The following is an 18,531-nucleotide window of genomic DNA, read 5'->3' as shown; positions in this document are numbered from 1 at the left end:
TGACATCTGCATCTCTTTCCTGCTAAAAATTACATTTTTTATTGTACACTCAATTAGATTAACTGGGTGGCACATGGCAAAGTGATGAGGTCATGTGACAGCTACTGTTTAAACTATTAAAAATCAGCATATTAGAATGATTTCTGAAGGATCATGTGACACTGAAGACTGGAGTAATGATGCTGAAAATTCAGCTTTGATCACAGAAATGAATTACATTTTACAATATATTCACATAGAAAACAGTTATTTTAAATTGTAATAATATTTCACAATAGTACTGTTTTCACTGTATTTGTGATCAAATAAATGCAGCCGTGGTGAGCGGAAGGAGACTTCTTTTCAAAAATATTACAAAAAAAAAAAAACATTTACGACCCCAAACTTTTGAATGGCAGTGTTATTTATTTATTTATGTGGCAGTAAACAGTTCATACTGTGCTGTATTTAGTAAGCAGTAAGCTTGTATTGCATTCTGAATTCAGCCAAAGCCTCTTTCTGGTTTCATTTGTTGCAGGTAATCAAAGTGTACAGTGAAGACAACACCAGCCGTGCAGTGGAGGTCCCCAGTGACATCACTGCCCGGGACATCTGCCAGCTGTTCATCCTGAAGAACCACTGCATTGATGACCACAGCTGGACCCTGTTTGAGCAGATCCCACATCTGAGTATCGGTAAGCTTCTCTTTACTGAGTCAACAAGCATCTGAACAAGAAACAAATGCAGCAAAAAAAGTGCAACAAATGGATGAACTGAATATTTTTGGAATGTGATGCAGTCAAAAATAAAAGGCATTTCATCATCCATTTAAGCTGATTATTGTTAGGAGGATGTACATTTTGATTCTGAAGAGGTAGAATCATAAAAGTCCATGGGCCAGATTTACTAAACAGGGAAAGTTAGCGTGAGAGTGCAGTTTAAAAAAAACGCTCATGGGAATAGAAAGTTCTGCGCGTGATCTACTGATGCAGACGCACAAATTAAAGAACACAGACGCAGTTGGATCATTTCCATAATGACTAACACAATCTACCAAGAGCAGCACAAATTAGAGTCTGGTTTAAGATGTTTTTTGGGGGGAGGTAAATAATGGTGCAAATACCAGTAAATTGACTAGCGTAAACCTTAGTAAATCACCTCGCATGATTCATTTAAATACTCTCCTCCCATAAATTTTCAGTCTGAAACCAAAACTCCTACAAATGCATATGCAATAAGGTCAGCTGCAAAAACAACTCAGTCTATGCCTTTCCAGTGCTAATTTTGCTCTTCGTGTCTTTAGTAAATCCTGACAGTAGTTTTTTAATGCCAAAAGAGGGTTTGCACTGATGCAAGCTGTTAGTAAATCTGGCCCCATATGTGTTATTTGTGCTATAAGTTTTCTGAAGCATTTTATTCTCTCAAAATCTTGACATCTTGACTCTACTGTTGTTTTAGTATTATTTATATTTTGAATCAGATTTTATTCGGTTTTCGTTTTAATGTAAGTAAAGTTTTAGTAAGTTTGTTATGTGCTTTTGTCCTTTTGTATTTGTTTGTTTTAGTAATTTTAATACTTCAACTTATTTTTAAGTTTATATACATATGATATATTTTATTTTATTCCAGTTTAACTTTAAAGACATTTGTTTTTTAATAGTTTTAGATTTACTTAACAATAAAATCATTGATCTGTCTTAACTTTCCTGATGTCTGATTCATGAATGATTTGTTCTTTTGAGTTGAATCTTTTGAATGAATCACTTGATCCAGCTCACAAAACTAGTCTAAATTATTCATTCACAAGTCAATTAGTCTCTTAGGCCCTGTTTACACCTGGGATTAAGATGCATTTTGGTCGATTGGATCACAAGTGGACAGTGCTAAATACAGGTGTAAACGGGGTCTAAAACATTTTGAGCTTGTCCACTTTCAACTACTTCCAGAGGTACTCGAAAACGCATTGCTTTCGTAGTGTGGGATTGGTTTAGTGGACGATTGCTGCCATCTACTGGAAAACAAACACTTTTAAAATTAAAATTTTAGATGGGATTAGACGGGATTTAAACTTTGTCGGCTGAAGACCCACGTTTGGTTTGAAGACGAAAAACGTACCAAACACAATGTTCTCTCACATTCCTGATTCCTAACACACACTCACAGCGTTCGGACCGCCTTGCGGCTGTCAGAGCAGAAATGGAAGCTGATGCTCTCTGTATGTTTTCTGTCATCTCCAGTAGCGTTCATATGTAAAATGCGCAAGCTTATTATGTCCATTAGATCGAAAGATCTGAAAAACCATTTCTTTAACCCCCCATACACCCTCCCCTCGAAGAAATCAGGACAGAAGTGGTTGAAAGTGGACAAAAGAGACGGATTTAAATGCCAGGTGTAAACGGGTATGTGTCTCCCTCGTTCACTTGTGATTCGATCGACCAAAACGCATCTTAATACTAGATGTAAACAGGGCCTTAGCTCCAGCCTGATGAGAAGTGATTCTGATGCAGTAATTAAACACAGGTTTTGCACGCTGGTTTCCAGATTGGTGTGAATGTGCCCAGACATTCAACAGCCTCCGTCTGCTCACATTCGAGCAGGGTGTTCCTCTTCCCGGGGTTAAAGACGCCACCTGCATTATTTATCTTCTTCGTAACATGTCTTATTGCTGGAGTTTCACACAGGTAGCAGTGCTAGTGGGAACACTTGGCAGGATCCCTGTGTCATGATGTCTCCATTCAGAACAGCTCAAATTGGGATCTTGAAGCATCTTATTCCCTAATGAGTGAGACTAGGGAATAGTTGGTGATTGCCAGTTTTAATATGGAATTATTTTCATGCACTTTTTAGTGGGCCATTAGTTTCCTAAAGATGCCATTTGATTACACTGTGTTCATTTTGAAATCAGATTTGGTATATTCCTACTTTGATATCTCTGACTAAAGTCATTCCATTGGCAGACGCTCAGAAAATGACGTGTAGAGAAACAGAATGGCTATATTTTACTGTTGTCCAACTATCAATAAAGAAATCTACTAGCAACCAATTTGTGGAGGCAAAACTATGCCATGCAGTGCTAGAATTTGTTCAGAGAGGATCTTTTACATTTTACTGTCTATGCAAACATTTGCTAAACAGGTTTTATTGAATATTTTTATTTTTATTATAAAGTTAGAGCTTTGACTTTGTCTTAATTTGTTGTCTGACTAAAAAGACAACAGCATGGAGATGACGTAGCTCATTTGATCATAGCCAGTGCAAACAACATTATTGCATTATAGCAGTGAGGATCTCTGGCCATTCACTGCAGTAACGCTATGGGAATTAATTAGTATTAGATAACAGTAGTCTAACTCTTCCAGATGGCTGCTTCTAAACAGATGCTTTCCATTTAGTCATTAAACTTGCATTTAGAGTTGCAGGAGTTGAATAATATTTAATGATAAAGTGGAATAACAAGCTCCCCCGCACATCATTCTCATTACTATTGAAGGTTGCTCATTATCAAGGCATAATTTTTGAAAGGAGTGTTAATAATTAATCTGTCAAGCCCACGGTGCAGTAGGATGGTAAAACTCAGAGCTGGAAACAAACGAGGGCAGTAAAATCTCATATTATCAAAAGAACTGACTCTATATTCTCATTGGATAAGCAGCTTTCAAAGCAAGTGTGCCGCACATCAGGCTTGCCAGATTTTCACAACAAAACCCGTCCAATTGCTACTCAAAACTAGCCCAATCACGTTTCAGGGGAGGATTCCCCATTGCGTTCCGGTGGGTAAAATTCGCGTTTTTTGGCGGGGTTCCCTTGGTAAAGTTTGCAATTCAGGGTCTAAATATCATGTTATTTGGGGTCGCTTCAACCAGCGGACATGAAAAACAACCCGCAGCAACAGTGTTAAAGTAACCCAATTCCACGGGAAAACCATGGACTGCCGCACATGTCCTGAAAAGTGAAGCCCCCCTGGTGGCTGGCAGCAGTATAGGTCATAAACCCCGCCCCCTCCATGTAATCAAATGGGACATGAGTCAAACTAAAAAACCCAATTACACTTTTTTCCAAAGTTAGAGTTAAGTGTCATTTTAGGTAGTTCTCATCATGCAGATGTATGTTCAAGTGTTCGTTGTTCCAGTAAGTTTGGTTTTAGTTATTTGATGCTATAAAAACGGGGTGTAACGTCATGATCGATGGGAGTATGTTCTTTGACGCACATGTAAGGTAATTCATGAACATGTGCTAAACTCACTTTTTGTTTTTGATTTCCAGAGAGAACCATAGAAGACCATGAGTCAGTTATGGAGGTTCAGTCTGGCTGGGGCATGGACTCACACTGCTGTCTGTACTTCAGGAAGAATTATGCCAAATACGAGTTCTTCAAGAAGCCTCTTGTAAGTGTGCGTGGTTCAGGAACTGTATACTCTACACTGTGGGGACAAAATGTTCCCACAAGGATGGCAATACCTTTGTCTTTGTGGGGACATTTTTTGGTCCCCATGAGGAAATCAGCTTATAAATCAAGGGATGTTTTTTGAAAATTTAAAAATGCATAAAGTTTTCTGTGATGCGAAGGTTTAGGGTTGTGGTTAGGGGATATAAAATACAGTTTGTACAGTATGTCTATGGAAAATCCCCATAAAACTTGGAAACCCAACGTGTTTGTGTGTGTGTGTACACGCCTCACTGGTAATGTATAATTGATTTGCTGAAGTTTAGCCAAATATCCAGAGTTACCTATTCAAGGTCATTAAAGATTGAAACAGAGACACACAATAGGGCTTTTTAATTGTACTGGTTAAGAATTCAAGGTAATGCCTAAATAATCAAACACAGATCACTAAATCCTGTGATTTTAAAGGTCACGGATCCTAACGGCAGATTTAACAAAGGTGCTTTAAGGCATTTCTTTCATAGCACACATAAAATGTCCCTAATACCTGACAGATTTCACTGAAATGGGTGTCTTGAGAAATTGCAAAAACAGACAGTAAACAGCTTTAAAAAATCTGTGAAGCGGACACATTTTAGTAGTTGTTTGCTTACAAACGAAATTCACCTCAGAGCTATTTGTGTGAAGATGATGGATATTGTATTTATGTGTGTGTCATGGTCTTTGGGTCATTGCAGGACTTTTTCCCAGAGCACATGGTGTCTATATCGAGTGAAACCAATGGAATCATGAACCACTCGCAACTCATACAGGTGATGATCTTCATATTATTATTATTAAGTGTGGTAATCACAGCATGCTGATATACAGCCATATCGCACAACTGTGTGAGTGTGATATTGCTTTTATACAACATTTCGATGGCACGAGTGTGTAAATAAATAAGAAATAACAACAGAGTGTCTTTAACACCCTCTTTTGTGCAGAACTACTTCCTTCCGCCACAGATTCAAATCTCAAGTTGACAGTTTGACCAATAAAACGTCACTTTAGAACTAGTAACGAAGGAACGTTGAGTCCCTCCATTGAAACTCATTGTATTTTGTACAGTATTAGAGAGAGAGAGTTAGTATAGTTATAGTTAGTGTAGTATAGTTTTTAACCACTATAAGAGCCAGCGGCAAATCCCCGAAGCACTGGCCGAGATGAAGCTGTTCTCGGCGGGTACACGAGCACTGAACGACCGCTGACGGCCTGGAGCTCGCATCCCTGAAAATGTCTAAAATTGTAAAATGGGTGCTATGATTAAATATGAGTCACATATATATTTCAGGTCTAAACAACTACATTCTCGCCAAAACAGAAAGATCTTGTTGTATAAAACTGAATTTGTGCATCTTTAATTGGTCATATTCTGAGTAAAGTGTTTGTTTGAGTTTGCTGTGTCTGACGTTCCTCCTGCAGACCTTTCTCAGTTCCAGCTCTTGTCCTGAGATTCACGGGTACCTCCACGCCAAAGAGCATGGCAGGAAATCATGGAAGAAGTTCTACTTTGTGTTAAGAAGATCAGGATTGTACTTCTCCAACAAGGGCACATCAAAGGTGGGTTCAGATCCGTCACATAGCCGATGCTACACCTGCTCTGGGTTCAGTTTCTGGCTCGCTAAAACTCTCCATCCTCTGATGTCAATGCCACAAAGTCTGCAGGGATTAGCTTTAATCATTCACAATACCACTTGCTCTTACTTATTACAATCCCTTAAAGGTGATCTGTGTGTCTAAAATGCGTCTTGAGTTGTGAGATTATGCAGAAGATCAAGAGCCGTTGGTTTATATGAGTTCATTCAGGTGCTGTTGTTCTGACACTTATCTGATGCAGCCTAGATGTGATATTCAGATCTAACAGTGCAGATTTATGGGGCTTTACTCAGTAAAACTGGTTGAGCTGGATTTTGTGTAACACTCCTGCTATGCCAAGTGCTGAACCCTTCAAAGTCACACAACAGGTGAGCTGTGTACCTGCACACTACTGTGCCAACCAGCACTACCCTTGCTCTTTTTCTTTTCCTCTTTTTTTTTTTTTTTTTTTTTTTTTTAACCACAATAGAGCTTTTGTTCAGGACATAAGAGGACCTCACTTCATGATATCAGGCTGTTTCTATGGGCACTTTTGGTCCTGTGGACTTTTAGAAAATAAACTCTTATGAAACACTTTTCATTTACCTTTTTTAATGTGTCCACCAACAATGTGCAAGAGTGGACATACTGTACATGCATCAGAGGAGAATTCTGTGAGATTTCTTTTCCCCATCACGTCTCAAATTGCATTTTATGTATCATAAATACACACAAATAATTTTCAGTGCATAATTTGACTAAATAACAGCTTGAGTGAAAATGAATTTGTATGTTCACATTTGTCAAATTTTATCTCTATACACGCACACACACACACAATAGCAATAGTAATTGTATTTTATAGTTATTAAAACTATAAAATACATATATAAAAATTAAATAATTTTTTTTATAGTCATAGTAATTTGAAGTCTGGGTTTGAGACCCAATATAACAATACAATGTATAAAGCATGTATAAAGTTTTTGAGGAAAACATTCCAGGATTTTTCTCCATATAGTGGACTTCACTGGGGTTCAACGGGTTGAAGGTCCAAATGTCAGTTTCAGTGCAGCTTCAAAGAGCTCTACATGATCCCAGATGAGAAATAAGGGTCTTATCTAGCGAAACGATCGGTCATTTTCTAAAAAAAATAAACATTTATATACTTTTTAACCATAAATGCTTGTCTTGCACTGCTCTGCGATGCGCCACGCATTACGTAATCACGTTGGAAAGATCACGTGTGACGTGGTGGAAGTACCGCGGTAGGGCGAAAAACTCCATCTCATTTCTCCTCCAACTTCAAAATCATCCAACATTATTGTTTTACCTTTTTTTGTAAAGGGCGTGCACATTCGCTTTGTAAACACTTGCTCTGTACTTCCGCCTACATCACGCGTGATCTTTTCAACGTGATTATGTAATATATGGTGCATCACAGAGCAGTGCAAAACGTGCATTTGTGGTTAAAAAGTACATAATTTATTTTTTTCTTTGGAAAATGACCAATCATTTCACTAGATAAGACTCTTATTCCTCGTCTGGGATCATGTAGAGCTCTTTGAAGCTGCACTGAAACTGACATTTGGACCTTCAACCCGTTGAACCCCAGTGAAGTCCACTATATGGAGAAAAATCCTGGAATGTTTTCCTCAAAAACCTTCGTTTCTTTTCAACTGAAGAAAGAAAGACATGAACATCTTGGATGGCATGGGGGTGAGTAAATTATCAGGAAATTTTAATTCTGTAGTGAACTAATCCTTTAATGTGACCTTGATATAAAAAAAAGAAAAGTGTGTAAAAAAGTATATATTTTTTTTATATTATTATTATTATTATTACAAAAATGAACATAAAGGCATTGAAGAAACAGCTGAGTGATTCAGCCAAGTTATCAGACCTGTTTCAGATCAGATCAGATTCGGCTCTGTACTTTCCTTTTTAGTTTTTTTTGGCCATTATATTTATGTCAAAGGTGAAAGAGTTCTGCCAGTTTGAGCCCACACCTTAGTCTAGCTTACTAGTCTGTCTGTCTCTGTGAGTTTGGAAACGAGACAGGTGAGGCTTATAGAGGTGAGACAAAGCCTGGCTTTGTGTGTGTGTGTGTGTGTGTGTGTGTGTGTGGTCCTGATAAGCCCTACATTATGGGGACAAATTGTCTCCACAAGAATGGCAATACCTTTGACCTTGTGGGGACATTTTTTTGGTCCTCATGAGGAAAACAGCTTATAAATAACACTAAATTATCTAAAAATGCTTGTTTTCTGCTTAGTGGTAGGGTTAGGGAATACAATATATAGTTTGTAAAGTATAAAAATCATTTATGTTTATGGAATGTCCCCATAAAACATGAAAAATTTGCTTTTCTTTCTTTGCTGTCTCTCTCTCTCTTTCTTTCGACTCGCCTCACTAGCGGTATTTCTGAGATAAGGCTCCTGTCATTGCAACACATTTCCATGCTATCTCCTGCCATGGATATGCATATTACACCCTCGGTGTTTCTGAGCGGGCGAGAAGACAGCAGCCTTAGTCTCTGTTTGAGCTTTCAACATTGATTTAAATTCTGGAAAAGAGTTCAAACGTGTAAAATAACAAATTCTATGAGGTTCAAAGCTGAGAGACGTTCTTAAACCCACTTTAGATACTTTGTTCTTTTGATAACCAATTTAAAAGAATGTGAAAGTATAAATGAGCAGCAGTAGCACAAAGTAACCTGAAACCAGTGCAAGAAACACAGCCTGACTATTCTAGTAAAATGTTCTGAATAAGAATCATGTTTTGATTCCTAACCCTGTGTCACAGAATTCCCAGTGGCTTTATGAAGACTCCCTCCTTGTGTGCACAGGTCAACTCTTTTGTCTCTAGGTGTCTGTGAACGGTCACACATACTCTTCTCTATATATCATTACAAATTCCATGCGTGTCGCTCGTGTCCTGACGGTCTGTGAGATGCCGTTCATATCTCACATGTTTGGATTTATTCCGCGCTACAGCAGGCTCACTGCTGGAACTTCACACTGGACAGGAATGTGAACACACGCGCCCCTCATATACCCTCACACGTTTACTATATTATGATAGATGGCATTCTGAATATTCTATATTAAATGTTTTATATATTATGGAATTAATATTTTTCTTTATCATGGACATTTAAATAATATTTTTTATAGTTTATAACAAAAAAATAGAAAAGATTTCTATTTCAAATAAATGCTGTTATAAATAAATAATATAAATAAAATAAATAAAATGTAACTTTCTATTCATCACATAATCTTGAGAAAAATGTCACTGTTTCCACAAAATATGAAGCAGCACAACTCTTTTCAACATTGATAATAATCAGAAATGTTTCTTGAGCAGCAAATCAGCATATTAGAATGATTTCTGGAGGATCATGTGACACTGAAGTAATGTATAAATTATTAGGGATGCACCGATATGAAAATTTTGGCCGATACTGATAACCGATATATTGGCCGATAAATCTAAATCAAAATTTTTATATAATTTTTGAGAGCCTGATTACAAAAACAAAAGTCTCACCATTAAAAGCCATATCCCAAACACACGATTATAATTTTATGTAGCTTATATGACAGACTTGCGTTGTACATGTTGCACTTAACAGTATTTTCCTTTTTGAAGTGATTCCAATCATATTTCAAGCAATTTAAAACCATCATTGTGAACAATGCACATCTGAAGTGTTTCAGCTGAAGGAAATAAATAATATTAAATAATATATCGACCGAATTTTCTTATTGGGCCGATAACGTTAACATTAAAAATGAACAAATATCAGCTGATACCGATATGGTGGCCGATGTATTGTGCATCCCTGTAAATTATATTTAAAATATATTAAAATAGAAAGAAGTTGCTTTAAATTGTAATATTAATTCATAATATTACTTTTTTGATCAAATAAATGCAGCCTTGTTGAGTGCAGCCCATTTTTTCATTCTTTTTTTTTTATCTCTATATCATAATATGTAAACATTGTGTTAAAGTACATATTTGTAGTAAATATTTACACATTTTGGAAAAAGGATTCTGATCATGAACTGGATAACAGAGAAGAAAACTTTCTTTCGTTTTTATTTGTTGTTTTGTAGATTGCTTGCTAATTTAGTGGTTTATTTAGGAATAAATAGCAATGAAGTTTGTTTTGGATGTGTAATTCCTATTTTAATGTTGAATTATTACTAATACTATTATTATTATTATTTTCTCTCTTCTGAAGGAACCCAGACACTTGCAGTTCATTGCAGAGTTCAGTGACAGTGACGTCTACACATTATTATCAGCCAAAAAAGTTTACGGCGCCCCGACAGACTACGGCTTCTGTGTGAAGGTAATTCAATGCAAAGACTTTCATTTTTTTTTTAGTTTTTGTGCATGTTTTATAATCAATCTCACTGTAATACTGAATTATACACAACCACAGCAGTCGAGGTCAGTGTTACCAGTGGTTTTATTATTTAATAAGCTTCATTATGTCTCAGATTTATTGTTTATTGTGGGTTATATAAAACTGCAATCAAACAATCTGTCTGGCTTCTTATCTTTCGTGAACTTTGTATTGTGTCTTTAGTGTTACAAACATTGATCTCTGTTCTGATGTGTGAGAGTGGCTGGGAATATTAGTAAAAATATCTTTAAAACAAATCTTTGTATGACTTAAAGGATGATAGTTATTTTGCAATAATGACCGGTTGACTGTGCATTGTACCGCTTATCATATGGATACTTACCAAGTAAATAAATAAATGGAGGTGTAATATTGCTTGCTGTTTTGTTATTTGAGAAAGAAAGAGACAGTGTAGTGATACATGACACATGAAACTTAGCAAAGCTTCTGGGACAGTGATCAATTATACACTTTAGCATAAATATTAGGCAATACAAGGCTAATTTATTTATATAGCACACACTTCGTCGAAGTGCTTTACATAAAAATGATTAAAAATTTGTAGTCATAAAAAGGTACATAAGAGATAAAAAAGAAAAAATGGAAATTTAAAATGGATAAATAAATAAATATATTGATAAAATCGATAAATTAATTAAAACTAAATAAAGATATACATTGAAAGGAAAATAATAGACATATAAAAGGACAAAATGAGTCAAAAAAAAAGTGCAACCATTAGAGCACAGAATGGCAGCAATGAAGTATTTCGGAGATCTATGCAATACATTTTTAAATCTGAGATTTAAAGGGTTAGTTCACTCAAAAAGGAAAATTCTGTCATTTATTACTCACGCTCATGCCTTTCCAGACCCGTAAGACCTTCGTTAATCTTCGGAACGCAAATTGAGATATTTTTGTTTAAATCCGATGGCTCCGTGAGGCCTACATAGGGAGCAATGACATTTCTTCTCTCAAGATCCATAAAGGTACTAAAAACATATTTAAATCAGTTCATGTGAGTACAGTGGTTCAATATTAATATTGTAAAGCGACGAGAATATTTTTGGTGCGCCAAAAAAAACCCAAAATAACGACTTATATAGTGATGGCCGATTTCAAAACACTGCTTCAGGAAGCTTCGGAGCATATTGAATCAGCGTGTCGAATCATGATTCAGATCGCGTGTCAAACTGCCAAACTGCTGAAATCACATGACTTTGGCGCTCCGAACTGCGGATTCGACACGCTGATTCATAACGCTCCGAAGCTTCATGAAGCAGTGTTTTGAATCGGCCATCACTATATAATTCGTTATTTTGTTTTTTTTGGCGCACCAAAAATATTCTCGTCGCTTTATAATATTAATATTGAACCACTGTACTCACATGAACTGATTTAAATATGTTTTTAGTACCTTTATGGATCTTGAAAGAGGAAATGTCATTGCTCCCTATGCAGGCCTCACTGAGCCATCGGATTTAAACAAAAATATCCTAATTTGTGTTCCGAAGATCAATGAAGGTCTTACAGGTGTAAAATGGCACGAGGGTGAGTAATTAATGACAGAAATTTCATTTTTGGGTGAACTAGCCCTTTAAAAGGACTGTAAAAGGACACAGTATTCCTCATTTAAATAATTCCCACCCAAGGCATATGCAAAATAAAGGGGCGGGGCCTGGTTGAGTTAGTCAGTAATGTGTTGAAACTCGCAGTTAAGGGGCGGGACATTTCCCAAACACACTCGAAGCGGTTGACCAATCACAACACACTGATCCAGCCGACCAATCAGAGCACACTGTGCTTTTCAGAAGGTGGGGCTTAATAGAGACAGGAACTAAACAGAGCGTTACTGACAGACTGGGAAGAGAGGAGCTGCAACAATGGAGAATATGGGAAAAATAATATGTTTTTTGAACATTCAAGCATTAAAACCTTCTCTAGTAGAGCCTAAAAACATAATCAAGGCTTTGTAAAAGGGCATAATATGGAATTTGAAAGGATAACTGAGCCCTAAAGGGTTGATGTCTCTTCATATCCAGGCAAGCAAGTCAAATTCTGCACGTGACCTGAAACTGCTCTGTGCGGATGATGAGCAAACCAGGACGTGTTGGGTTACAGCCATGCGCCTCTTCAAGGTGAGAACTCCCTCTCCCTCTCCCTCTTCTCTCTCTGTGAGGTTTGTTGCCGTTGTATCCCCTAGTGACGGTGGCCATGCTGAACCCTTGGAAGAAACCCAATCTGTGTTACAACCTATTGAGCTACCTATATAGGCAGCATTTTAAAGATAGGATAGGCAATTTTTTATAAATAATTTTTGTTATACTTGTTGAAACTCTCTTCACAATCCTGATAGCAATCAAATAATAGAAGTTGTCTAAATATAAAACATGTTCATATATCTTCTGTGGAAGTCTGAGGATCAAAAAATGTAAAAATGTTCATCTGTCTGTCATCATATGTATTTGCATACCTCTGCGCACCTGCTCACACAGACATCACACGTCATCAGCACGCTCCTTAAGGATATGCAGAGTTGTAGACAGACAGGCACAGAGCGCCACAAACAAACAGTAGCCGCCTTTTACAGTTCCTCTTGAACCAAAACAACAAGCTTATGCTGCGTTCATGCAATGTCGTAATTACGAGATGGCAACCTGTGACGTTCTATTCGGATTTATGCGTTCAATGTCAACACTATCAATGCCGAAATTAATCTTTAGCAGTCAGGTGGTACAAGTCAGAGCTCTGTAAGTTGTTTACACTCAGTATTATTGTAATGTTATGTGCTTTGAGACATGAGGTAGTTTAACGCCGCCTCTCGTGACACTTTGTAGACTCTGTTCTGGCTGTGTTTTGGAGGAGGCGTGGCTTTGGAGATGCTCTGAAGGGAGGGCAGGATCTAATGCTTTCAAAGCTAGATTGATATTGCCTCTCTGAAACTGCCTACAATACCTTTAAGTTATCATAGATGTTCTCCTGACACAAACACTGTAGTCATCGTGATTCTGCTGCCTTCTAAGGGAGTGTTCATATAGCGATTTGCAGCAACCAGAAGTCATTAATTTTCAATTAGATTTCCAGCAACATGAGGGGCAGAGTGATATAGTTAATTTTGTTCATGATATTGCATTGCAATGAACTGGTAAAAAAAAGAAACTATATTTTTACCTTAAAGGGTTAGTTCACAGAAAATAAAGGTTCTGTTATCATTTACTCACCCTCATGTTGATCCAAACCCATAAGACTTTCGTTCATCTTTGGAACACAAATGAAGATATTTTAATGAGATTTCTGTCCCTCCATTGAAAATCTATTCACCCAAAACTCTGATGCTTCAAAACGTTCATAGCGAGAAACCAATAAATAAATCCATATGAATCTAGCAGTATAATCCAAGACTTCTGAAGAGACACTTAATGAACGCTTTATGAGCAGATTTAATTTAGGCTTTTATTCACATATAAATATTGATCAGCAAACAGTGAATATTGATCAGCGAACAGCATTCAGTTTTGGCAAGTGGAAGCTCCAGCATGAGAACCAATGAGGTTCATTCTTGCATATTACGCAACACGTTTGAGCTTCCGCAAGAACCATTGAGGTTTGTTCTTGACCATCACACTGTAAACCCTAATGCTCAAATTACTTAATTGTTTTGAGTAGGACAAACTTAAATTAAACAAATTAGTTCAGTTAAATTAACTGTAATGAGTATTTAGAACTTTATTTTTCTTTTGAGTTCACAACACTGACATATTTTAAGTAAACTGAACTGTTTCATTGTTTTGAGTTGTATGAACTCATTTCTTTTAATTTAGACGGACTTGCGTTTAACTGAAACTGGGCTGGGATTTCTATTTCCCAGCATGCTTTGCCCATGGCACTCGAAAGGGAGAGTAAATGCTAAAATTAAGTGTTATATAATGTTTTTTTTTTTGTGCAAAATTAATGGATAATGGGAGATTTAGTAGTGATTAATGTTTTGTTATGCTAATTTGAAAGAGTTTCTGTTAATGTGGGTTTTTAGAGAGTTACCATCATGGTGACAAGTAGTGCATGCGACTTGGTATGAGAGCAGGTAAGTTACATGTTTTAAGTTGCTGTACTCATTCAGTAAGTGCTATACCATGCTATTGTTAACATGTTAGGAAATTAGCAAGTTGGCATTTTCTGAATTTCCTTATTAGGGTTTACAGTGAGGTAAATAACTAAATTTGGAAGACCTCAAAATAAAAAAAAAATATTTTATGTTAATTTCTATCAAAGTGTATGAGTTAGCTAACTCAGTACTTCAAGTTAGGAGGAATTAACATGCATGAGTACTACAAACTCAAAACTTGATAGTTCTGCTTACTTAAAATTGGGAACATCATAATTCAAAAAAATTTGATGTAACTGATTACCTCAATTTTTTTGAGTTAGCCAAACTTATTCGGGTTTACAGTGCAGGCAAGTACTGTTAAGCTTCTGTTGCTTGCTGATCAATGCTTATATGCAAATAAAAGCCTAAATTAAATCTGTTCAGATTTCGCCCCATTAAATATCTAACTGCAGCTTCCTAAGATACAAATGAATCTGTAGTTAAACTAAACTCCCAGGTAAAAAAGCTACTGAAGAAACTTCTCCAACACTGGTAGAACATTCTAAATCAGACACTTATAAGGTTCCATTTCAGTTGGGACGCTCCCTCAGAAGGCAACTGCCTATGTAGGCAGAATACTGTATGTTATGGAGCAGAGCTTTAATGTGTTTGTTTGTTTATTTACAGTATGGCATGCAGCTTTACCAGAACTTCATCCAGCCATATCAGAAGCAGAAGAGTTCTCCAATGGTGAGCTCCAGACACAGACTGAATGTTTAAAGGCTCCATGATAACCATAAACACACGTTACAGTCATACAGTGGAAACCAGCACTGAAATACTGTATTTTTTCTTCGGCACAGCCTTTTTTCATCAGAACGCACTTTATTGTTTTAAGAAGACTTAAAACTCACAAAGATTGAAGGTTAAAAGTAAAAAAAAATGAGGATAAGTAAACATGAGTTTGTGTAGGGAACTTAAAACATTTCTATGGAAGCTTGTTTCCCCCATGGAATAAAACAGCCGGTAATTGCGACTTTTTGTATCACAATTCTAATTTTTTTTTCTCACAATTGTTTATATCTCATAATTCTGACTTTATATCTCACATAATTCTGACTTTATATCTTTATATCTTATATCAAGCAATTCTGACTTTATAACTCGCAATTCTGATTTTATATCTCACAATTGTGCAATTAAAAAGTGGCAATGACCTTTTTTTTTCAGTGGCAGAAACAAGCTTCCATATATTTCTATGGGGTGCATTCATTATATTTTTTCTGGTCTTGTTTTGTTGTGATCTTGTAATTTCAGCATAAAAAGGTTATTTTTAAATTTGAACTCTGATTTCTTGTTTTTCTTGGACTTAGTCATTTTTGCATTGTGAAATTATTTCAATTATGGACATTTTCTCCCCTAAATTCTCACTACTGCAATGCATCTATTTTTACTATATATTTTACTATTTACTACTATATATTTTAATATTTAATTAGATTTTACTAGATTTTTCTACTAGATTCCCTTTGCTATACTGTGACAGTAATAAAAAATACTTTTTTTTTCTTTTTAAATTGTAAATAAGAATAAAGGCAGTACAAAAACACTACCATGATATATAAATACTTTATTCTTTTTTGCAGTTATGAGTGACATTTGTGCAATACTGTAATGATAACTGACATTATTTTCAATTACAGTTTAGCATATTTCCTCATATGCTCTCTATAAATTAATTATTCCAGATACACTGTGTTATCTGTCAGGAGTTAGTAAGCAATAAAGCACATGAAACAGAAGTAGTGAACTTTATCCATCCTGTTTACTCCTTCACTTCTGTTCCCCACACATTACATCAGAACACGACACTTCAAAATAGTAGTAAACAATACAATTATTTTCATATCCAATTGTTTAAAACAAGAAATTGTTTTCCAGATGTTTAAAGGCCGCAGCCACTTTTCTTTGTTTATCATGGCAATAATGTCACAATGCAAATCAGTTGCAGCATTCAAAAAAAGAGCTTCACATTCAAACAAAATAGAATTTCTTATTTCTTTTGATTTGGGGGCAAAGTATGACATGGATGAGGTCTCGTGAGATTCAGCTCTTCGTGTCTGTATTTACTTTCCTTCACTATTTTATTTATACACAAAGAAGCAGTTTATGCAGAATGAGGTGAAGCTGTTGTGTCTTTGATTCTGTCATCCAGTGTTGTAAACCCTCACAGCTTGTGTATTAGTGCGTTTGTATGGACATGAACACATGGCTGAGATTAAGGACCTTTCAGATGTCATAGTCACTGCTTCTCTCACTATAGGGATCACTGTGGAAAGGAAATGCTTCTTTTGTTAGATAAGTGAGTGTGGCTCTTGAAAACCAGCACAGCCATAAGCCCCACACAACTCAAAATCCTTAAGAGGAGTCTGAACAAAGTAACCAGTGTTCATGTATAAGAATAACAAAATTCCTCTCCTGCTCCATCAGAGAGAGAGAGAGAGAGCAAATCAAATCTGGCTCTGAATGTGTAGATGATCTCAGACGACTGAGATTCGTAGAATTCCTAGATGATCTAATGACATTATCTTCTGTAGAGCTGCTTTACAGCTAAAATTGAATTTGTTTGGTAATTGATTAATTTTACGGCATTAAAGTTGGCATGAAACGGAAGTTGCGATAGTCTTTTCTTCCTTATTGTGACGTATATCTAAGTGAAACGGCTTTTAGAACAAGAAAAATGCAGGGCGGGACTTGATTTTGTCCATGGGGATTTGATTGGATGGTTGTGGTTTGCTATTGGTGGATCTCATGTGAGTGACAGGTTGGTTGCTCCGCCCTTTTGTCAGTAAACACATCATTAGAGAAGAGAAGAGATGTTGGTGCAAGAGGGAGAGGAAGTTATTTTGATTAAAGATTAAATTTAAAAAAAAAATAATGATGTAACACTATTATTTTCTTTTTAATATCATGAATCTGCTTTGAAACAGTCTATATTGTATAAAGCGCTACATAAATGTGACTTGTCTTAACTCAGAATGGTCTGAGAACTGATCTTTAACCATATTAATGTTTTGTTTTAAAGGGGACCTACAATGCCCTTTTTACAAGATGTAATATAAGTCTCTGGTGTCCCCAGAATGTGTCTGTGAAGTTTCAGCTCAAAATCCCCCACAGATCATTTATTATAGCTTGTCAAATTTGCCCCTTTTTGGGTGTGAGCAAAAATATGCCGTTTTTGTGTGTATCCCTTTAAATGCAAATGAGCTGCTGCTCCCAGCCCCCTTTCCAGAAGAGGGCGGAGCTTTAACAGCTCCGGTTGCTCAACAACAACAAAGCTGGAGAATCTCACGCAGCCAAAATGAGGATTGTCAGTAACGGTGTTCAGCCTTACATTGTTCAAACCGGAGTCGACACTGATGGAGAGACTCAGGAAGAAGTTACAACTTTTAGAATGAAACTGGACGTTTCTGAATGGTTAGTGGATAAATTTATGTAGTTGCTGTGGAGTTGATTCAACTCATCGACTAGCATGTGCCGTCATATTAATCTTTTGTGCAAATCCAGCGTTGAATTGACCCTCGTTTGTGAAGCAGTCCGGCGTAAAATGACGGCATGACAACAACACTCTACTACAACAACTCTTCCTCTTCTCTAATGTAGCCCAACATGGCCTCACCCCTTTGTTTTGTGTTCTCAGGGGCGGGGTTTATGTAAGTTTTAGGGTTAGTGATGTCACTGTTCATGTTTTCCGTCAGATTCACTATTGTATGTTTGTGTGTGTTTTCAGAGGAGCATCTCTGAGAACTCACTGGTGGCCATGGACTTCTCAGGACACAAGAGTCGGGTGATAGAGAACCCGTCAGAGGCGCTGTCGGTGGCTGTGGAAGAGGGCCTGTCATGGAGGGTAAGGTCCTCACACACACAACACACACTAGATACAACATCGCATTATCACGGTCTCTGAAAGCGTTCTTTAACTTTTAAAGACTGTTAGGCAATTCAATATAGACTGTTTCAGGCATTTCTAAAAATGACTAAAAAAAT

At 36.6% G+C, this 18,531-nt stretch overlaps 1 protein-coding gene across 4 annotated transcripts in view; it reads left to right on the top strand.

The window, feature by feature from the left end:
• The window catches only part of grb14 (growth factor receptor-bound protein 14), an 85,780-nt gene that overhangs the window by 59,301 nt on the left and 7,948 nt on the right, over positions 1-18,531 (top strand). For all 4 annotated transcript variants that reach the window (XR_007931567.1, XR_007931566.1, XR_007931568.1 and 1 more), the window contains 8 exons: positions 518-674; positions 4,243-4,364; positions 5,101-5,175; positions 5,828-5,965; positions 10,233-10,343; positions 12,443-12,538; positions 15,172-15,234; positions 18,275-18,391. Coding sequence is in view for 1 of the 4 variants with exons in the window: in XM_051905166.1 (XP_051761126.1) it covers positions 518-674; positions 4,243-4,364; positions 5,101-5,175; positions 5,828-5,965; positions 10,233-10,343; positions 12,443-12,538; positions 15,172-15,234; positions 18,275-18,391 (879 nt within the window). In the remaining 3 variants the exon portion in view is untranslated. The remainder of the gene's footprint in view (positions 1-517; positions 675-4,242; positions 4,365-5,100; positions 5,176-5,827; positions 5,966-10,232; positions 10,344-12,442; positions 12,539-15,171; positions 15,235-18,274; positions 18,392-18,531) is intronic.

The sequence above is a fragment of the Ctenopharyngodon idella genome, chromosome 9 (genome assembly GCF_019924925.1).
Source record: "Ctenopharyngodon idella isolate HZGC_01 chromosome 9, HZGC01, whole genome shotgun sequence".
NCBI lineage: Eukaryota > Metazoa > Chordata > Actinopteri > Cypriniformes > Xenocyprididae > Ctenopharyngodon > Ctenopharyngodon idella.
The sequence above is the reverse complement of the archived record's forward strand: the minus strand, read 5'-3'. Positions and strand labels throughout refer to the sequence as shown.